This window comes from Mesoplodon mirus (genome assembly GCF_964341445.2).
Source record: "Mesoplodon mirus genome assembly, chromosome: 3".
Classification (NCBI taxonomy): Eukaryota; Metazoa; Chordata; class Mammalia; order Artiodactyla; family Ziphiidae; genus Mesoplodon; species Mesoplodon mirus.
The window spans coordinates 14,697,256-14,720,247 of NC_138978.1; the positions used below are offsets into that span (position 1 = coordinate 14,697,256).

Here is a 22,992-nt window from a genome sequence, read left to right on the forward strand (position 1 = left end):
TTGTGGTGGTTTGGTGGTTTGTTAGTTTATCATGGATGGGTGTGTAATTTTGTCAAATGTTCTTTTTGCATCTGCTGTTATGATAATGCGATTTCTCTTCTCTGCGCTGTTGATGTGATGGATTGCATTAACTGATTTCCAAATGTTGAACCAGCCTTGCATACCTGGAATAAATCCCACTTGACTGTGGTGTAGAACTCTTTTTATACATCACTGGATTCAATTTGCTAATATTTTGTTGAGGATTTTGCATCTATGTTCATGAGCAGTATTGGTCTGAAATTTTCCTGTTTTGTAATATCTTTATCTGGTTTTGCTATTAGAATAAGTTTGGCCTCACAGAATGAGCTAGGAAGTGTTCTCTCTTCTTCTATTTTCTGGAAGAGATTATTGAGAACTGGTATCATTCTTTCCTTAATGTTTGATAGAATTGACCAGTGAACCCATCCAGGCCTGGTGCTTTCCATTTTGGAAGGTTATTCATTATTGATTCAAATTCTTTACTAGATATGAGTCTATTCAGAGTATTTATTTGTCCTTGTGTGAGTTTCAGTAGATTGTGTCTTTCAAGGAAATGGTCCACTTCATTAAGTTATAAAATCTGTGGGCATAGAATTATTCATAATATTCCTTTATTATCCCTTCAGTGTCCATGAGATCAGTAGTGATGCCATCGCTTTGATTTCTGATTTGAGTAATTTGTATCTTCTCTCTGTTTTTCTTGGTTATCCTGCTAGACGTTTGTCAATTTTATTGATCTTTACAAAAAAAAGACCAAACAGCTCTTTATTTTGCTGACTTTTCTCTCTTGTTTTCCTGCTTTTTATTTCATTCATTGCTTCTTTTCTTGTGCTTGTGGTAGGCTTATATTGCTCTTCTTTCTCTAGTTTCATAAGGTGGAAGCTTAGATCTTTTCAAATGTATGCCTTCAATGCCATAAACTTCCCTCCAAGCACTGCTTTCACTGCATCTTGCAAATTTTCATAGGTTGTATTTTCATTTTCATTCAGCTCAAGATAAATTTTTATTTCCCATGAGACTTCCTCCTTGACCCATCTGTTGTTTATAGGTCTGTTGTTTAATCTCCAAATATTTGGGGATTTTCCATCTGTCTTTCTGGTATTGGTTTCTAGCCTAATTCCATTGTGTTCTGAAAACGTACTTGGCATAATTTCTATTCTTTTACATTTGTTGAGGTATATTTCGTGGCCTGGAATGTGGTCTGCTTGGTGAATGTTCCATGGGAGCTTGAGCAGGATGTGTGTTTTGTTGCTGTGGGATGAAGCTGTGTGGTTGCCAGTTAGATCCAGATGATGGTAGTGCTATTCAGTTCAACTTCATTCTTACTAATTTTCTGCCTGGTGGGTCTGCCCGTCACTGACAGAGGGCTGTTGAGGTCTCCAGCTACCATGATGGATTCATCTGCTTCTCCTTGCAGTTCTATCAGTTTTTGCCTTCCATACTTTGATGCTCTATTGTTGGGTACATACAATGAAGGACTGTTATGTCTGCTTGGAGAATCGACCCCTTTATCACTCTGTATCGCCTCTCTTTATCCCTGATAACTTTCCTTCCTCTGAAGTTGGCTCTGCCTGAAATTAATAGAGCTATTCCTGCTTTCTTCTTGTGTTTCAGTATTTTAAGTGCCAAAGTGTTTGGTAGGAATTTGAAAAGTGGGTAAAGGCACAGTCATTTGAATCAGGCAAACCTGGGAACAAGGCAAGCGAGTCAAAGTGGCTGACTGTGGGCACACTTAATCGTTCTAAGCCTCAGTTTCCTCATCTAAAAAATGAGTAACTATTGGACCTACTGTACAGCACAGGGAACTATATTCAATATCTTGCAGTAACCTGTGATAGAAAAGAATCTGAAAAAGAATAGATATTATATATATCTATAACTGAATTACTTTGCTGTACACCTGAAACTAACACAACATTGTTAATCAACTAGACTTCAATCAAAAATTAAATTTTTTTTAATGAGGAAGTATCCCTTTGAATTATTGTGAAGATGAAACGGGATAATGCAGTAAAGCACTTAGCCAATTTCCTGGCATTTGTGTAATTACACATAATGTGTCATTAATATATTCTACTAATATATGCAGTTATATTATTATGTATTCATATACTATAAGCTATTATTAATATAAGCTATTGGTTAAAATTATATTGTGGGACATTAGTATAGATTTCTAAGTCCAAGTACTCTCTATGAAAGTTGGATAAGGCACTCTGAGAAGAGTGACTTAGAAAATAGTTGCAAAGTCTCAGGCTGGAGCGGATGGCTCGTAGGCAGTGTCCTGAGGAGACAGAAGACTTCGCACGTGCCCTGCAGCCCATAGTCCAGGGCGCCGGGGCCAGGGGGGATGTGATATTTCCTCCTTGGTGCCGAGGTTTGCTCATTCTTCTTATTAAAGTGGTTACACAGGAGGTTTCTGACCCCACTGACAATTCACTGTCTGGGGTCTCTCTCTTTTGGGGGAAATGTGGTCACACCAGGGCCCCTATTGAAAAATAGATCATCTTTGGTTAGATAAATTCTGTTTAGCTTTAAGAAGCAACAGTAATAATTAACCACATGGGAAAAACCTTCATTGTACACCAAGGCTTTTAAAAGGTAGTTATAAAACTATGTTTTGTGGTGTGAGCTCAATTGTGTTTAAACTTTTTAAAAAGATTGTAAGCATAGAGAAAAGACTGGAAGGATGTGAACCATCGTGTTCTCAGTGCCTGCCTCTGGGGGATGGGAGTCTAAGTGATTTTAATGTCTTCTTTGTGTTTTTCTCTACTTCTCATTTTCTGCATTATTACAAAAAGCATGTTATTTTTAAAATGAATAGAACAAACAAATGAAAACAACAATTATTACAAAACCTCCCCTTAACTTTAACACTTGCAGTAAATGGACAGTTTTCACTTGCCAACTGACCTTTCTGGTTTGTGTTGGGCCATTTCTGCTGTCCTGCCACGCGGGACAACCAAAAGGATAATTGCATGGGATCAGAGAACTATCAAGTGGCCAATTCCTGGCCAATTCCCCCCGGGTTCCCTCTTGCCTCTGTGTTGCCTGACGCCCTACCCCAAAACTGGGCATCTATTCTGGGTCTGCTGTCAGGCTCTGGTGACCCTCCACTCACTAGCTCTGTGGCCTTAGACAAGTCACTTAACCTCTCTGACCCTCAGCATCCTCCTCTTAAAATGAGGATTGCAGTGACTGTCCAGCCAGATGAAGTGGTGAGCACATTGGGGCCCCCAGTGTCAGTGGCACTAATTATTCCTTGTTATTCCTGTTATTCCTGGCTCTGACTGTCCCCCTTCTGCATTTCAGTCTGCAGACGTCGACAACCATCACGCACTCATTGAATATAATGAGGCCGAAAGCAGCTTTGTTCTCCACGACTTCAATTCCTGCAACGGCACGTTCGTCAATGAGTGCCACATTCAAAACGTGGCTGTGAAGCTCCTACCCGGAGACATCCTGAGGTTTGGGTCCGGAGGGCTGACCTACGAACTGGTCATCGAAAACCCAGCCTCGGTGAGTCCAGGCCCCTGCGGGGGGGGGGGGAGGTCGGGGTGCAGAAGTGCCGTGTGGTGTCACCTTCCGTGCAGCCTAGGGCTCGGGTACGGCCACAGGTGGAGTTCGTCTGGAGCGCGTCACTCTTGCTTTCGCGATTCTGCGCGAAGTTCAGCCCCATCGCGTGGGTGCCCGGGGAGAGCGAGTCCTCGCGCCCTCTTCTGGGCATTTCATGGAATTACATGCAAGGGTTGCCTAGCGACCAGCCCGGAGCGACACCGTTTTCCTGAAAAGTGAAGCTTGGCAAGGGGAGGTGGAAAGCAGGTGTGTGCTTTTGAAGATGCAGAGATGAATGCTTCCTTTTTAGGCAGATCAGTGCTCTGCAACTTCCTAGCTTTGCGACCTCGGCCAGGCTTCTCTGCGTGCCTGGGTCTGGGTCTTCTCAGCGGTGCAGGGCGTTGAGACAGTATCTATGTATAAAAAGTCAAAGTTTCTGGCCGGAGTAGACGCTCAAGGCCTGCCAGCTGTTATCACACCGGATCAGAAATGTTCCCGGGATCAGGACCTAAAGTATGGCCCCAGGTTAAGCGGAACGTAACCCAAAATTCGCCCAGCAAAGCTCAGTCACAAGAAGTATCTGGTTCAGTAGGGAGGCAGGATGGGGACTGGTTAGCAACACAGACCTGGGTCAGAACCCCAGCTCTGCCACTGGCCTACTCGGTGCGCTCTTGCACAAGCCATTGGACCCCTCGGAACCTCGGTTTCCTCATCTACAAAATGGGGCCAACGACAGCAATGACCTTGCAGGCTTATCTCGAGGGCTAAATGAGATGGTTATCATTGTAAAACTCCCAGAATAATGCCCATTCGTGGTGAGCACAAAATGAATACCTGTCGTGTGTGTCCCAGAGAGACAGTGTGTTAACCTCACTCCCCAGCACCAAGAACCCTGCATGGACTGAGACTTCTGAGGCTTAAAGTCCTTTCTGGGACGAGGCTGGGTATAAATAAATAAAGTTTAGAGAATTTAGACAGAATCCTGGGTGTGGGTCCCCTAGGCAGCCCTAAATACTCACTCAGAGAAGATCAGCACCATCCCTCAGTCTGCAGGGCTCGTGACTCTGCATCCACCACGTTTGGCTTTGAAAATCTGGGGCAGTTTTCTCCTGCTGCTTCTCAGCCCCCTTTTCCTCCTTGGACCAACATTAGTGTGTGCTCACCTGTGGGATGCACTGGGATCCACTGGCCGCCCTGAGGAGGGGCTCCTGACCCAGAAGGTGTTGACCTGATCAGGGGTTCTCAACATGGGTTCTAAGGATCCCCCTCGTCAGAAGCACGTGGGGAGCAGACCCACAGTGCAGATCTGGGCTTCACCCCAGGCCTGAGGACTCATACTTAGGATTCCCAGAAGAAATACAGGACACGCAGTTAAATCTGAATTTCAGAGAAGCAACAAATAATTGTTATGTACAGGTGTGGCCCAACTATTGCAAGGAACCACTTATGCTAAAAAAATTATTTGGTGTTTATCTGAAATTCAGATTTAACGGACACCCTATAGTTTATTATATATTGATTTATTCATTTCTTTACTTATGCGAAATCTGGCAACCATACACATCCTCCCTGGGAGTAGGGCCTGGGAATATGCATTCTCACAAGCTCCCTGATGATTCTGATGCACCGCCAATAGGAGGGAAACCGAAATTTAGAATCATTTGTATGGAACACTTACAGAATTTTTTAGGGATCAAAGAAAAGGGGATTTCACACTCCCAAGCCTGAAAATCCAAGTTCATGAACTTTGATTCAATGTGCCCCAACATGTCTGATTCCAAGAATTTTTCAGGAATGTTCAGTAAAATTACAGGTTCCCAGGCCCCCTCCCTGGGAAATTCTGACTCTGTGGCTTGCCTGTGGGGAGAAGAATAGGGGAGCAGCAAATAATATCTGCATTTTTTTCTATTTTTTTCCTACAAAGATATTTATTGAAATATTATTGATAGGGGCATAAAATTTGAAACCTAAATTTCCATCCAAAGGAGGCATTGTTTAATTAATTATATTGTTTAATATATTATAAGGAGTTTAATATATTATAAGGAGTTCGTTTATATATGGAATACTGTTCTGCCTTTTTAAAACACAGCTTTCTTGAGATATAATTGACATGTCATAAACGGCACATGTTTAAAGTCTGTAAGTGGATGGGCTTTGACATATGGGTACACCTGTGAAACCATAGCCACAATCAAGACAGTGAACAGCTCCTTCATCCTCCAAAGTTTCCTTTGGATCACAGCATGTGTTTGTTTGCTTGCTTGCTCTTAAGAGCTTCACTGAAGTACAATTTACATAACAGAAACTTCACCCATTTGAAGTGTCCAATTCAATCAATTTGAATATTGATGGAGTTGTGCAGCCATCACCACAACCTGCTTTCAGAACATTTTCCTCCATTTCTATCACCCCAAACCTCGGAGAAACCTTGGAGGTATTTCATTTTGGGGTTTGTTTTTAACTTTTAATTTTCAAAATTATGGTAAAATACGCATAACATTTACCATCTTAACCATGTTTCAGTGTACAGTTCACAGTGGCATTAAATCTATTCACACTGTTGTGCAGCCATCACCCCCATCCATCTTCAGAACTTTGTTCATCTTCCCAAACTGAAACTCTAAGCCCATCAAATCAAACCCCCTGCTTCCTTCCTCCCCTCCCACCATGCTGTGTCTGTGAATTTGACTATTCTAGGTTCCTCATGTAAATGGAATCTTACATTGTTTGTCCTTTTGCGATCATCTTATTTCACTTAGTATGATATCCTCATGGTTCATTCCAGTTGAATATTTCATTGTATGGATTCACCACATTTTGTTTATCTGCTCATCCATCCATGGCCACTTGGGTTGCTTCCACCTTTTGGCCATTTTGAGTAAGTTTGTTATGAACACGGGTGTACAACTATGGAATGGGGATTTTATTTTACAAGGTGCTTCTTATATAATTGTGGGAAACAGTGATGACGACCTCTAACCTTTAGTAGATAAGACGGAAGAAGATGTTTTGTAAGAAGAGAAACCAGGAGAGCAGCAGGAGGAATCGCTGACATGAACAGCACTGTGCTAAGCAATTCACCTGCTCTCCCTTATTTCACGCTCACAGCAACCTATGAGATGGTTTCTCCCATGATCCCCATTTTACAGACAAGGAATCCGAAACTCAGAGAGGTTAAGTAATTTCCCCAGGGCCACACAGCTAGTCAGTGCAAATTAAACACTATCCCCACTTGTGGAAAAAGGAGGGGAGAAAACCATTTAGTCTGATGCTAGCTGGAGCAGTAGCCTTGACTGGTTTTCACACCGAGGAAAGCATACTCTCTCGGTCACTCGAATATACACGGATTTTTTCAATTCTTATTCCTACACGCACTTGCACCTTGCTTCATTCCTCGGTTGACTGCAGGCAGCTGCACAAGTGTTCCCCTGGCCTGTGCCCAGGGCACTTTGCAGGACTCTCCCCAACCCCATCTTCTCAAAAGCGCTCTCTGCCGGGGCATCCCCAGCTTGAGAAGCTTCCATCCATGATGCTCATATTCATGGAGGGGTCCTTTGCAGCGTCCGTGTGAGGGCAGCCTGTGGACTGACTGACACCTTCCTACAAATTCCACTTCCTGATGACTCCAACCTGCTGGCAGTTTAAAAGAAGAGAAAGGAAGAGGGGGAAAAGGGAGAGGTATTGAAGAGCATCTCTCATCAAATATTTTGAAGCCCAGTTTTTCTAAAAAATTCGTGGCCATCTTGCTTCCGGCATATTCTTGTTTCCAATTGATTTTGGGGTCCCTGGTGAGGGCGCTGTGTTTCCTCCTTGGATGGAGTTTCCACGGAGGACTGCCCTGATATCATACAGATTAAGTATGATGAGAACTGTTCTTCTCCCGACAAAGAGTTCCCAAATGAAAGCATTTAGTTCCGGTTTTGTGGTGACCCTAACCAATAGAGGAGGGTATGACAGCATTTTATTGGGGGAGGGGGGTGAGGTGCGGGGCGGTTAGGAATCCAGATGTGTTTGCAGATGTCACAGTGGTTAGAGCACGTGCCCTGAGGTCAGGCTGACTCCAGCGCCGTCCCAGCCCTGCTCTTGACCGGCTTTTATACTGGACGTGCACAAATCTTCTACCTCTCAGAGCCTCGGTCCTCACTCCTGTAACAATAGTTCCTACCACCTTGAGTGACTGTGGTATTAAGTGGGCAAAGTGCGTAAATTGCTTAGTCCAGTGTCTGGCACCTAATAAGCACATGATAACCCTCAGCTTTAAAGTCAAGCAAACCAGCATGGAGCAGCCAAGATGCCTCCTTTGTAAGTGTCCTTTTGGACAGGGAAACCTCCAAAGACCTGTCCCCGCTAGCAGATAAATACATTTGCAGATAAATTACCCATAGAATAACATACAAGATGGAAAAATATAAAGAAAAACTCTTGTTTGACAAAGTGCATTGGCAGGCCGGTTGTGCCCAGGACCATCCTTTTTTTTTTTTTTTTTTTTTGCGGTCGCGGGCCTCTCACTTTTGTGGCCTCTCCCGTTGCAGAACACAGGCTCTGGATGTGCAGGCTCACAGGCCCAGCCGCTCCGCGGCATGTGGGATCTTCCCGGACCGGGGCCCAAACCCATGTCCCCTGCCTCGGCAGGTGGACTGTCAACCACTGCACCACCAGGGAAGCCCCCAGGACCATACTTTGTAAATTATACCTCTCTCATCAAAGTATTACCTAGGGCTGCCATATTGCACAACTCCAGGGTCACCCTTCACAACGTAGTCCATGTGGATGGCGCCCACTGAAGCTGTGCAGGACATAATCCACAGGGCCATCTGCAATGCCCTGAAGCAACCGTTGATTAATCCCATAGAGTCTTGGCACCAGGCGTGGGAAATTGAAGTCCCAGAGTCAGGTGTGCCGCCGTGTTGTGGGTTTTGTTGGTTGTTGCCTTTACTCGTGCTTTCTGAGCTCTGGGAAAGGAGGTGTGGAAACAAGCTGTGCTAGTCACAGTGGCGCCATTCTTACAAGGCAGCTGAGTAAGGAAACCCACGTCACCCATATGTATCCATCATGTCTTTCTCTGTTCTGAAATACGGCAAAACAGATGGAAATGGCCAGAATGAAAAAGGAAGCCAGGCGCCACAAATGACGTGCCGAGTTGTTCCATGAGGGGGTTGACAGCTCCTTGGCGGCAGCCCCCATCCCCATGACTGCCTGTGTCTGGCCTTCCCTGTAGCCTGCTCTGCCCTGTTCCCAGTCCAGCCAGACTCTCCCACGTGGCTCCTGGATACTGTCTTCTGACCCTGCAATGTCATGACGTCCTGTCTTGCGAGAAGAGCGCCCTCTGTCGGCCAATATTCCTTGCTGCTTTAATGGGGAAGCTCTGCATGCAGAACACAATTGAGAAAGCAAGGGCTTTGGAGTTAGATGGACCCAAGTTGAAATGCCAGCTGCAACTGACTTTACCTTTCTGAGCTTCAATTTCCAATTTCTGCCAAGGAGCTACTCATTAATCCCAGGTCCCCTTTCCCCCTTCAGTTGTTTTTTATAGAGGTCCCTCGGACCACCCCTATCATGGCATAAACTGAGGCTCAGAGAGTTTCAGTGACTTCCCCAAGGTTAGGCATCAGTCCTATAGATCCAGAGACAGGATTTAAAGCCAGCTCTCCTGAGTCCCTTGGAGGCTTTTCCTAATAGCACGAAGCATCGTGGGGCCGTGAGAGCCCAGGCAGGTCCTTCACTGCCCAGCGGTTAAGGAAGGTCTTGCAATTCCCAGTCCAACCTGCAATTTCACACGCTGACAGGGGATGATTCATTATGTGGGTAAAAACGAAAGCCACTGATAATAGAAGAAAATGCATTTTCAGTTGTCTGGCTTCCTTGCTTGTTTGGCTCCACTAACTTTTTTTATGGCTGCACCAATGCAGGATCTTAGTTCCTCAACCGGGGATCAAACCTGCACCCCCTGCATTGGAAGCGTGGAGTCTTAACCACTGGACGGCCAGGGAAGTCCCTGGCTCCACTAACTTTTTTTCTTTAATTATTTTATTTATTTTATTTATTTATTTTTGGCAGCGTTGGGTCTTCGTTGATGCACGCGGGCTTTCTCTAGTTGCGGCGAGCGGGGGCTACCCTTCGTTGCAGTGCGCAGGTTCCTCATTGTGGTGGCTTCTCTTGTTGCGGAGCATGGGCTCTAGGTGTGTGCGCTTCAGTAGTTGTGGCACGTGGGCTCAGTAGTTGTGGCTCGCGGGCTCTAGAGCACAGGCTCAGTAGTTGTGGCCCATGGGCTTAGTTGCTCCGCGGCATGTGGGATCTTCCTGGACCAGGGCTCGAATCCCTGTCCCCTGCTTTACTTTTATAAGTTGAAAGGTAAATTTGGTGCATGATGACAGTCTGGTGGGTTTTATTTGAGCATGTCATAACCTTTAAAACAACTTTCATTCTGAGTACATAGTGATGCTTATGCTAAAGTCTCAATAAGCATACTGTCCAGGAAATTTGATTGTTTGCAAGTGTCAGAAAACCAACTAAAACTAGCCTATGCAAAAAAAAAAAAAAAAAAAAAACTCTTGGAACTGAAAAGGCCAAAAGCTGCAGCTTAGGCCCAGCTGGATCCAGGCGCCCAAATCATGATCAGGAATCTGACTCTTTCTTCCCTGTTAGCTTCACAATCTCAGACATATTCTTGCCTCACCTGTAGGAAAGTAGCCAGCAGCAGCCCCAGCACCCTACAAAGTAGCAGTTCCAGGGAAAGAGCCAGCATCTTCATTGACACTGGCTTGGATCACGTGGCTTCCCCTGAACCAATCACTGAGGCCAGGGGCAAGGAATGCTCTGATTGTCCAGGCCTGGGTTATGGTCTCACCCCTGGGGTGGAAGGGTCAGAGTTCTATGGACTCAGGATTGTCAGGGAAAGGGTGTCTTCCCTGCAAAAAAATTAAGGTGCCCATCCAGAAGATGGAAGAAATGGATGCGGGGGAGGCAAAAACAAAGATGTCCATGACATTAGGAAGCATTCTTATTGCCTAAGTGGAGCCTTCCGAACGGGATTTGCCACTAGGGATCTGGGGGGAGGAAAATGATGAATAATCCACTTTTCCATTGGAAAAGTCCCAGGCCAGTCTCCAAGGAAGCAGAGTTGCTCATTTCTCTCCTGTGGTGAACAGGTGTGATGAGAAGCTCAGAGTCTGGGCCTTAGTTGTCCATCCCCAAGAAGGGTGGCATTTCCACATTCCTGGGACCTCTGAATAGGGCCCATTCTTGAGGAGGATGTGGCTTTACTGTACCGGGGGTTGAGGAGCCGGCAACTGAGTGAATGACCAGAGAGCATGGTGCCCTTCAGAACAAAGCCTCTTTCTGGTCAAGCTTTGTCATCTCCTACCTGACCTTGTAGGATATCCTCTACCCTGTGCTCTTACAGGTCCTGTGGGGACTTACTGATGTGATGAGAAATCCTGAGGCTGGGTGTTTTATATTAAAGGCGATTTCCCGAGACCAGTGAAGTGGAGGGCACGGGGCAGCAGGCAGCCTCAGGCTCGGCCTCTGCAGCAAAAACTCACTCACAAGGATCCCTGAGGCTGTGTTGTCACCAGATGTCTACAGGCGATGCAGATGACATCGGGGGAGGTGGAGACGGGAGCGCGGGCTGAACCCTTAGCATCCTGCTAAGACAGAACCCGGACCCGGCCAGGAACCGGGCCGCGTCCTGCTTCCTCTGGCAGACCACACCCTTTGTTACCAAACCAGAACCATGTTGCTCCTTCTCTTGACTTAGTTGATGATCATTCATTCATTCTTTCATTCATTCATTCCGTCTCTCTATCTGTCAAGACCGAATTGAAGCAGGCCAAGTCTAGGGGTAGCAAAAGCTATTTGCAAAAATCCGGCTGTTTTCTCATTAGATTCTATTTCCCATTTTATGGACTGACCAGGAAGCTGATTAGAACTTGAAAGGAAAGGAAAATCCGTAAGATTGAAGATTTACAAGAAAATGGGAAAATTAGATGGGCCAGATCTCCTTTAACACCGCTGGGAAAAACCCAAACGAATGGCTTTTCTGAACAGCTCAAATGGACTTAATTCTTTTAAGTTCCAAAACCCAAAAATAATGTATAACTTGGCGGTTCTGTGTTCTAAATGTATAACCCTGATTTCTCACACTGAAACCCCGTACATGATTTACCCTTTTCTTGGGGACATAGAATTATTACCCGTCTCTGAGTTACAGTGACATCCCGGGACTTGTTGAGATAAAGGCCATTTGTCCTGGCACCATGTAGCCCCCTCTCCTGGCTTCTGAGTTCTACTGGCCATGTTTTCTAGTCTCCATTCTGTCTTTCCAGGTCCATGGCTCCTCCATGCTGCGGTCAGTGTGCCTGCTTGCCACCATCACCCCTACCCCCCACCCCTTCTAGACCGTGGGAATTAAGCTCCACATCTATGTATGTTAAATTCTTCTGTAAGGAAGCCGGTCTCTTCTCCCTCCTTTATGTATTTACTCACTAATGTATCTATGTCAGTATGGACCCATGTATACTGATTTTACACTTTGAGTTATAATCCAATACTCATTAACTGGTTCATCACTCAAATTCTTCCAGCCTTGGCCACTGGAAGCTCTTTCAGATTGCTTGCTGTGTTCTTGAGCATCTCCCCACCTTTTTGTTTTGGGCACTTCCTTACTCTCTGCTGATACAAGATGCGCCAGGCTTAGCATGTATTTTCCCCATTCCAGCCCAGAATCAAAGTCCTTTTTATTTACACTCCGTTTGCCAACCGTTCAGCTGAGTCAGCGAACACCTACCATTAGTAGCATGCACTCTGCTGGGTGCCAGCACAGCCAGCGATTGGATGGTAAATATTTAATGACCAACTCTCTGGAAAAAGTAAAGTTCATGCATGCATAGCATAAGGTTTACTGATATAAAGAATGTGTAGCACAGTCTTTCCATATAACAAGAAATACAGTACTCTTTCTTGTAAATTCTATATAGCCAGCTGACCCTCACAGAATGCTTTCATTGACTTTAGCTGAACTCTTGTATCCATAGCCAATTTCTCATTGCAGTTGATGAATGAGAGAGTTCCCAAGCTGAGCACTGGTGGGTATTTTTGGGTACTTTGGATTTATGAACAATAGAAGTGAAAAAAGAAAGACGTTAGAACTTCACATGTTCATCAGTGACATGAGTGACTTTGTTGCTGCATCAGATAATAATTTTCAAATACTGGAAGAACGTTTCCCCAATTTTTTTTTCTATTCATAACATAATGGCTAAGACACAACATGCTTTTGTATAATCTGCATTGTTAACATTTTCTCCATTACCGTCTTAAGTCTAGGCAATCAACAAAACAAACAAACAAACAAAATCAAGCTCTACATGAACCATCATTATTAAACCTCTTTATAAAAGTTTTTAAAAATCAAGCCCTCATTTATAACATTTCCTGATTTCTATGGTGTAATACGCCCTCCACGGTCAATTTCAAGCTCCCAATGACACATCCCGGAATACAGAGAAGGAAAGAGGGGTGTGGTAATACATTACTATGTAGCATTTCCAACAGAAACATATAGTAGAGTGAAATAACCTCAAGAGCATAGGTAATAATAAAATAGAGTAAAATAATTAGGAAAGGGTGAGTTTTAAGTTTGTATAACTTTTGTTTCTGATATAATTTAATGGTAAATTTATGTAAGTTAATTCTTATCAATGGCTGTGTTTATCAACCAGTTGGCAAAATTCCTGTACATTTAACAATCGGTTCTCTGGGCGGGTACCAGGTAGCCACAGCACTCCTGTGGTACAGCAGTAAACATACCACAGGTCTTCCCGGATGGAGGCTGGGGTCCTCTGAGCTGCTTCCAGGGCGTGACATGTACCAGATGAATAACACTTCCATAAGACAGTTGTCAGTGTTCCTAGAAAATCCCATTTCTAAGTAGCCCATGCGATGTCTTGTGGTTTTTCACACCATCTGATGTTCATTTCCTTGTTTTAACTTGGAAAATATCCTATCATTCACTAACCAATCATCTAAGATCTGTTTGTGATTATGGAAAACAGGTAATAAATCATGACTTCGAATAACCTAGAAGTCCTAAGAATACAGGTATTGGAGTCAAATAGTGTCACCACTTCCTGGCTGTGAGACGTTGGGCAAGTCATTTAACCTCTCTGAGCTTCAGTTTCTTAATCCACACAATGAGGGGTAAAATGCCTCCTCCAAGATTATTCTGGAGATCAGATGAGATGACACGCATTAAGTGCCCAGCACAGTCTGTGGCACCTCTGTGGCTTCTCTACACAGTGGCTCATAGTCGTTGTATTGTCCACAATTACTTACAAATGGCAGAGCGCATAACAAGCTCTCCAAGGGCAAGGTCTAAGTTTCCACCTTCTCTGCAGGCTCCAGGGCTTCCTGGCAGAATTCATGTGTATTGTAGGCAATCGATGTGCAAACTACCTTGAATTTTTTTTAGGGTGTCCCATTCAACTTACACTCTTTACAGGGTTAGAAGCAGATATTGGAGAAATAACACAAAGAACAAGTAGATAATTTGAAAAAAAATGGATAGTGATTTCTTGAGTAAATCATTGACCTTTGTTTATTAAAGCTAATATAAATTTAGCCGTGGATGTGGTCATGGTTAATCCAGGTGGTTGACAACGTGCTATTTTTTTTTTTTTTTTTGGTACGCGGGCCTCTCACTGTTGTGGCCTCTCCCATTGCGGAGCACAGGCTCTGGACGCTCAGGCTCATCGGCCAGGTCTCACGGGACTAGCCGCTCTGCGGCATGTGGGATCTTCCCAGACTGGGACATGAACCTGTTTCCCCTGCATCGGTAGGCGGACTCTCAACCACTGCACCACCAGGGAAGCCCCAACCTGCTATTTTAAAGGTAGTATAGAAAAGAAATCAGGAGTATAACATATGCTACCTCAAAAACAAAACAAAAAACCCAACCATGGCAACATACCATATGGTCAGAGAACAGACACAAAGAAAGAGAAAAGGCATTAGTGTGTATTTTTAAACTAAAGTTTCTAAAAACAGACTTGAAGACTTCCCTGGTGACACAGTGGATAAGAATCCACCTGCCAGTGCAGGGGACACAGGTTGGAGCCCTGGTCTGGTGAGATCCCACATGTCGCGCAGCAACTAAGCCCAGGCACCACAACTACTGAGCCTGTGCTCTAGAGGCCATGTGCCACAACTGCTGAGCCCATGTGCCCCAGCTACTGCAGCCCATGCGCCTAGAGCCCACACTCCGAAACAAGAGAAGCCACCACACGGAGAAGCCCGTGCACCACAACCAAGAGTAGCCCCCCGCTCACCACAACTAAAGAAAGCCTGCAGGTAGCAACGAAAACCCAACACAGCCCAAAATAAATAGAATTAAATCTAAAATAAATAAATAATAAAAACAGACTTGTTGATAACTGACCTTGACCCCATGCTTCCTGTACAGCCCAGAGCTGGCTTTGAATGGGAGTCTTCTTCTTATGTTTGCTTTTCTCCCTGCCTGTTTCATTGTAGTTACCATCAGCAATTTCTGAGAAAACCTTGACCTTCCCTCTGATAAAGCAAGCCGGCAAACTAGAGAAAACCAACTTTAACCATCCAACTAAAGCTACCCTCAACCAACACGCTTCAGAGAAAAAAAAAAAAAAAAAAAAAACTTTATTTTTTAATTTTTATACCCGTAGAGCTTGGAGTCTCTGCTGCATTTATACATCTTTGGATCCTTCCCCCTAGAGGCCCTATTGTTCGAGCTCTGTGTGCTGCAAGCAACAGAAACCAGCTCTAGCCGGCCTCAGGGATGGAGCACTTCAGGGTAGCACCCCAGCCAAGGCTCAAAACCAGCTTCCTTATTTTCCCCACCATGTTCACAGCAGCATAGTTATAATAGCCAAGAGGTAGAAACTACCCAAGTGCCCATGACGCTTAATGGATAAACAAAATACACTCTAAACTGTATGATGGAATATTATTTAGCCTTAAAAATGAAAGAAGGGCTTCCCTGGTGGCGCAGTGGTTGAGAGTCCGCCTGCCGATGCAGGGAACACGGGTTCGTGCCCTGGTCTGGGAGGATCCCCCATGCCGCAGAGCGGCTGGGCCCGTGAGCCATGGCCGCTGAGCCTGCGCGTCCGGAGCCTGTGCTCCACAATGGGAGAGGCCACGGCAGTGAGAGGCCCTCCTCCCACAAAAAAAAAAGAAGGAAATTCTGACATGTTACAACATGGATGAACCTTGAGGGCATTGTGCTAAGTGAAATACGCCAGTCACAAAAAGACAAGTACCATGTGATTTCACTTATTTGAGGTACTTGGTACTTAGAGTAGTCCAATTCATAGAGACAGAATGTTGGTCACCACGGGCTGGGTGGCGGAGGGAATGGGGAGTTGTTGTCTAATGGTTAATAGAGTTTACGTTTTGCAAGACGAAAAAGTTCTGGAGATCCATGTCAAAGAAATGTGACTATACTTAACACCACTGAACTGTATACTTTAAAATGGCTAAGATGATAAATTTTATGTTGCAGGTTATTTACCACAATTTGAAAAATAAAGAAACAGCTTCCCTCTCTCCATGTCTGGGCTCCACTCCCTCATGCTGGCTGCATTCTGAAGTCCCACCAGGTCACTCCAGATCCTGGTGTCCAGCCAAGTCTTCTTGGGTCTCCTTGGCTCTGATTGGATCACTTGCCCCACCACTGAACCAATCAGTATGTCCAGGGAGTGTGATTGGTTGATTGCTTAGCCCCACCCACAGCAATGGGCCGACAGATAGGGAGGGAGATTCCTGGAATTTCCAGAAGAGCCGGGTGGGTTGCCGCCTGTCCACTACGGCAGTGAACCACTTGAGGCATGAGATATGAGCACTCCCTTTAGCACCCTGGCAATTAGTGGGCAGTGAGGCACATCTAGCTGAGTATCCCAGCACAAAAGGGAATTCCTCCACACTACCCGTGGTCTCTAGATTTGTTTTCTATCAGGCGGGGGTAAAACATATTCAAATTTCCCCCTTCCCACGTTCAGCCCTTTCATTCGATAAATCTTTATTAAATCGATGAGGAAACGTTGTAGGAATGATTGAGGCAAGACAGCCCCAGAGGAGAGGACGGGAAGGGATAGGATGGATGGAGAAGTGAGTGCAAGGCAGGAGCAGGACACCTCAGCTTCTGAAAGGAGAGAAAGGAAGAAAGCTTAGGTGGAGACCGAGGTGCCCACAGTGGAGAGAAATTCGAATCTTCACATAAGGTAACAGAGTTCTGGAACACTGCCAAGTCCGTTCCGGAAACAGGTTTCAACGGGGCCAGTGTCATCATAAATGCTGGGCCAGGTGTCGCCAGGCAGTTGGAGTTTGATTTTCCCGAACAGTGTTCTCCCTGACTCCAAAAAATCTTCAGGGGAATTCACCGGATTCTTGACTTGGCTGGGAAAGACTAGCTAAAGGACTGGTTTGGGAACCTGAGTGAGTGGAGAACCTTCCTCTTGAATACAATCCAGCTGGAGCTATAGGAAGTTCTGTCTGCCAGTGGTCCTATTTCGGAAGCATTCTGTCCTGTTTCTCATTATGTGTCTGCAGTCTGCAGAAAGAGAAACGTGACCCGCCACAGGCGGCAACCTTTGAACTTAGCTTCTTACTTGAAAAGTGTGTTTTTTTTCTGCCAAGCGACTGGGGGTGGGGGTGGGGCAGAGAAGGGAGAGAGAGACAGAGAGGGAAAGAGCTTTCCAGAACCCCAGTCCCACCACCCTCTCCACCACCACCTGAGCTTGGTGAAGTCCTTAACCTCTCCAAGCCTCATTTGTAAGCTAGGAATAAGGAGAGCGCCTCCCCTTCAGGGCTATCGCGAGAAATCGGTGAGTAATTACAGTAAATGGTAGCATTCACGATGTCACGGTTTAACCACTACGCTGGGGGAGGGACGGCCACAACAGCATTAACCAAGACAAAGCCAGGTGTCAGCACCTCTCAGCATTTGCTTCTCCCGGTGTATATGGATTTTGATGTGCTCTCTAATGAAAGTAGCTACAGACATCATCTGCTGGGTCAGATGATAAAAGGTTCCCTCGATAGATATTTACGGAACATCTGCCAAGAATCAGATGTGGCAGATGTTGAGGATCACAGGTTAATGAGCCAGTTGGGGTGTGAGCCAGTTGGGGTGCCTGCCACCCCAGAGCTCTCGGCTTCAGGAAACAGGTGGAATGGGAGTGCCAGGGAGACACACAGTGTGGATGTGTGTGTCCTGGAGAGCTGGGCTTGAATCTCGGAGATGTGTTCATTCATTCTTTCAACCAGTATTTAAGGACCTACTGTGTATGTGCCAAGGGTTTATTCTAGGAGCTGAGGATACGGTGCTGAGCAAGGTAGACAGAAAGCTGTCAGCCTCTCAGAGCTCAGAGGTGGCGTTCTACCAGCTCAGACGCTCACTGCCAAATCTGTGATCCTGGGAAAGTCACTAGGTCTTGCTCAGCCTTGGGCTCGTCAGAGAGCATCAGGGGTATTAAATGAGGTAATGCATGTGAATCTCTTGACTGGGTGCCTGGCACGAAGGCTGCACCCAATAAATGGTGGTGCGATAGTGTGCAAGGTGACCCATGGTGTGGACCGCCATCCCAACTTTGGGGAGAGTCTGGGAGGGCTTCCTGGGAGAAGTGACTTATACGCCGAAATCTAGGGCAGCAATTATGTCGCTGGGACAGAAAGGTGAAGACCACCCCAGCTGCTCGTAACCTCCCCTGACCCTCTTGTCTGCCCCTGCAGGTCTCCTTCCCATGGGTGAGGGGCCCAGCACCTTGGCCAAGGCCACAGCCACCTTGGGCCACCCAGCAACTGAACCAGTCACCCTCACCACCACAGACCCCCTTCTACCCGGGCATCTGGACAGCGCCAGTGCAGAGGAGCTGGTCGCAGGGGTCCCCCGAGCCCCCCATGGTCCCACCAGCCTCCCACAGGCAGCCCGTGAGTGCCAGCAAGAAGATGTTCTCCTTCGAGGTGGACAGAGCCGCCCACAGCGTTCCCATCATCAGGCAAGGTACTCATGGGCACTTCCATGGCGGCTTAGGGGAGGGGCTTTTGCTAGGAGGATGGGTCTCAGTTTCTGCTTTCCCTTTTTTTTTAAATTTTTATTGAGGTGCAGTTGATTTACAGTGTTGTGTTAGTTTCAGGTATGCAGCACACTGAATCTGTTCAACATATACATGTATCCACTCTTTTTTAGATTCTTTTCCCATATAGACCATTACAGAGTATTGAGGAGAGTTCCCTGTGCTATCCAGTAGGTCCTTCTTAGTTATGTCTTTTATGTATAGTATTGTGTATGTCAATCCCTCTCTTCCAATTTATCCCTCCCCCTTCTTATTCCCGGTAACCATAAGTTTATTTTCTACATCTGTAACTCTATCTCTGTTTCGTAGATAAGTTCATTTGTACCTTTTTTTAGATTCCACATATAAGCAATATGGTATGATATTTGTCTTTCTCTGGCTTTTGCTTATGTTCTCTAGTTCTGAAGTAGAACATAATCAAATGTGAAAAAAATGGGATAAGCAGAAAGTTAGAAAACAGTAAAAGATAAGCTGTCACCCTTATCACCAGAATTCTCCCTGTTGACTTTTTGGTACAAACTCCTCCAAGACTGTGCTCTGCCCATCTGCACACATCAGTACCTCTGTGGTGAGTGTGTGTGTGTGTGTGTGTTTGTACGTATATATGAATATATATGAATGTGTATCAGAATCTAAACTTATATACTTCGACTCAGATGTACAGACATATTGGTAACTGAAATCCCTCTTGCCTTAAGAGGTTTTTAAATATTTTATTACCATTTACAGGTAAGAGGAGACTGAGGCTTAAGGAGAAAATTACTTCTCCGGAGGTGATATATTCAATCTAATCTAATCTAACGCTTTTCAGTCAAATTTAAGGCTGGTTATCTCAGTGACTGTCACTCACAGACTGGTCACTTTGGGGACACACAGCCATCAGGGTTTCCTTCTCCCACCCTCCCCCCGAGAAGGCCTCATGGCATTTGGGGAGGAGACTTCCTGTCTGTCACCATCCTCTCAGCCTTGCCAGCCTTACTGGCAGAGTAGCTGGCCCGACTTAGTCCCTGGCATGATTCCCAGGTTTCTTCTGTGGCCACTGGTGTGAAGGTCCCATTCTCTGTTTTCTGCGTCCCAGCCCCAGACCTCTGTGAGTCCCCAGGTCTCTTGATGCCTCCACACCCTTCCCTGGTCTCACTCAGGACCACTCACCTAGTCACTTCCCTCAGCCATTCAAATAATAGTTATTATTCTGAAATATACAGACTAAGGAGCAAATGAAAGGTATCTCTGCAGTTTACATCATCATCATCATCATCTAAGGAACGCTCATGTACCTACCACCCAAGTTAAGAAGTTACCCAGCCATTTCCCCCCAGCATTTTAACGTGAAAACTTTCAAACATACAGCAAAGCACAAAGAATTTTACAGAGACACCTCTCCTCCTAATTCTACCGCTAACACTTTGCTGTACTCTTTATTACATTTCTGTCTACCCATCCTTCTTGGCCTGCATTAATCCATCTTATTTTTTGGATGCATTTCAAAATAAATAGCACACATCTGTAGTCCTCCCCCTAAATGTTTTAGCACATATACCATTAACTAGAATTCAACATGTTTTGTCTCCTTCATGTAAAATGAACACACAATGTGTATTAGTTATCATGATTGCATAACGAATTCTCCCCAAACGTAGCAGCCTAAAGCAAAAATCAAACATGTGTTATCATCTATACGGTTTCTGTGGGTCAGGAATTTGGCAGCAGCTTAGCAGGACGGCTGTGGCTCAGGGTCCCTCGTAAGGCTGCAGTCATCTGAAGGCTTGACCTGGGTCACAGGATGCACTTCCAAGACGGCTGCTCACCTGGCTGTCAGCAGGAGGCCCCGGCTCCTCACCACATGGGCCTCCCCAGAGAGTGGCTCGAGCGTTCTCAGGACACGGCAGCTGCTCCTCCTGAGCAAGTGATCCTGGAGGACAAGATGGAAGTGGCAACATCTCTTTTGACTAAGCCTCAGAAGTCATGCTCTGTCATTGTTGCAATATCCTGATGGTTACCCAGGGCGTCACCCTCCAGTGTGGGAGAAGACTACACCCGGGCCTGAAGACCAGGAGGCGGGGATTATCAGCAGTCATCTTGGAGGCCGGCTACCACAGCCTGCCCTCGGGTCCTCAATGATTCACACTCCTCCTCCTCTCTCCCAAGGCCCCCCAGAATCTCACCCCAGTAACAGCATCGGCTCAAATTCCAGAATCTCGTCTAAATCAAGTCCAGGTACAGATGGGGCTCATGGGTGTAGTACCTTACGTTCAGCTCATCAAGTACTACTTCCAGAAATCTGAAGACCTCTGAACAAAGGGTCTGTCCCTCACACACCCAGCACATATTGGTGGGACAGACATAGCATGACTGCTACATACACTCCTCTTGTTCCAAAAGAAGAAAAACAGGAAACACACAGGAGTCCCTGGCCCAAAGCAGTTCTGAAGTCCAGCTGGGAAAATATCGGCAGTTCCTTGACTGGGCTTCAGTCCAACTCTTGCCCAGAAATGACTTTCCAGGGCTCTTGGCTCTGCCCGCCTGTCCCTGAGTTCCGCCTTCGGAGTCGTCCTCCCTTTCCTATGAAAGGTGTCCCATGGATGTGGCTGCATAGTTTTATAGCCTGCTTCCTGCCTGTAGAAGCTTGTGGGTCCAGACGCTTCTTTTACTTTTGTGGGTCTCTGACAGTCTGAGTTGGCAGTGCTTCTTATTGGGGTTCATCCTATTAGGCAAAACCCACGCCCACAGATATTTTTGGACACAAGCCCTTCCACCATGGGCTTCTGCAAAGACTGACGAAGGACAGAAGCTTCTTAGAAGCCCAGTTCTTTGACCGAAGGGCTCTCTTGGACACTGCCCTGGATCTGTACTCTTAACAAAGCATTTTACAACCACACCCTCAGCTTCTTCTCTGGACTGTGTTTTCTTGAGAGTGCCTTTGATTTGATCTTTGCCCAGAACCTGTTTCTTACATTTCATTTGCCACCTGGAGAGGCAGGGAATTTTCAATCCCAGAACATTGCCCTGATTTAACAGCCCTTCCTTTAACTGTCTCTCCCGCTCACATTTCACTATAAGTAGCAAGAAGTAACCAGGCAGCAGCACCTTCCAAGACTCTGTCTGGGACTCTCTCTAGCTAGACCATTCAGCCTCATCACAAACATTTTCTACCTTCCTCATGACCACAGGCAACGTGTTAAGAAACCTTCTGCCACCACCTGACAAGGATCCCTTAACCCCAGTAACATTTTCCTCACTTTCCTGGAACCCTTCCCTCACTGCCTCCTCAAAGGCCATCGGGCTTCTACTAAGACTATTCAGGCTTTCTCAAAGACTCTTGGCCAAAGTCCTCCAGCTTCTGGCCACTGTTCCATCCCAAACCACTCCACATTGTAGGGTTTTTGTTCAATTTTGCACCACTCCTGGTGCCCAAACCTGTATTTGCTACTTATTGTTGCATAACAAATTACTGCAGGATGTAATGGCCTAAAACAACAGTAAACATTTATTCTCTACTAGTTTCTCTGAGTCAGGAAGTTGGGAATGGCTTCGCTGGGGGATTCTTGCTCAGGATTGTTCATCAGGTTGCAGTAATGGTGGTGGCTGGGACGTGGTCCTCTGGAGGCTTGTCTGGGGCTGGAGGACCCACCTCTAGGATGGGTCACTCCCATGGCTTTTGGTAAGAGGCCTCAGTTCTTCATTAAGTGCACCTCTCCATACATTGCTTGAGTATCCTCAAGCTGCCAGCTCCTCCAGACAAGTGGTCCTAGAGAGTGAGGCAGAAGCTGCAATGTCTTTTATGATCTAACCTCAGGAATCAAACTGTGTCATTTCTGCAATATCCTTGGTTACATAGAGAAGCTTTGTTACGGACTGAATTGCATTCCCCCAAAATGCATATGCTGAGGCCTCAATCCCAATATCGCAGAATGTGACCATATTTGGAGATAGTGTATTGAAATAGATGAGTAAGTTAAAATGAGATGATTGGGTGGGCCCTAATCCAAGGGCTGGTGTCCTTGTAAGAAGAGAGAGAGAGACGCCAGGGATGCACGTGCACAGAGAAAAGGGCATGTGAGGACACAGCAGGAAGGTGGCCGTCTGCAAGCCAAGGAGAGAGGCCTAACCCTGCCCACACCTTGATCTTGGACTTCCAGCCTCCAGAACTGTGAGAAAATGAATTTCTTTTGTTAAGACCTCCTGTGGTGTTTTGTTATGGCAGCCCCAGCTAACTAATATAAAGTCCATCCAGTATTGGAGAGGATGATGCAAGGGTCTGAATACCAGGAGACAAGAATCAGTGGGGCCATCTTGGAGACTGGCTACC

The 22,992-nt window shown here is 45.8% G+C and overlaps 1 protein-coding gene across 1 annotated transcript in view; it reads left to right on the top strand.

The window, feature by feature from the left end:
• Nucleotides 1-22,992, top strand: part of LOC309799072 (forkhead-associated domain-containing protein 1-like) — a gene marked incomplete at both ends in the record, with an annotated part of 77,461 nt that overhangs the window by 16,003 nt on the left and 38,466 nt on the right. The window contains 2 exons of the mRNA XM_082612100.1: nt 3,334-3,540; nt 18,340-18,610. Coding sequence (XP_082468226.1) covers nt 3,334-3,540; nt 18,340-18,610 — 478 coding nt within the window. The remainder of the gene's footprint in view (nt 1-3,333; nt 3,541-18,339; nt 18,611-22,992) is intronic.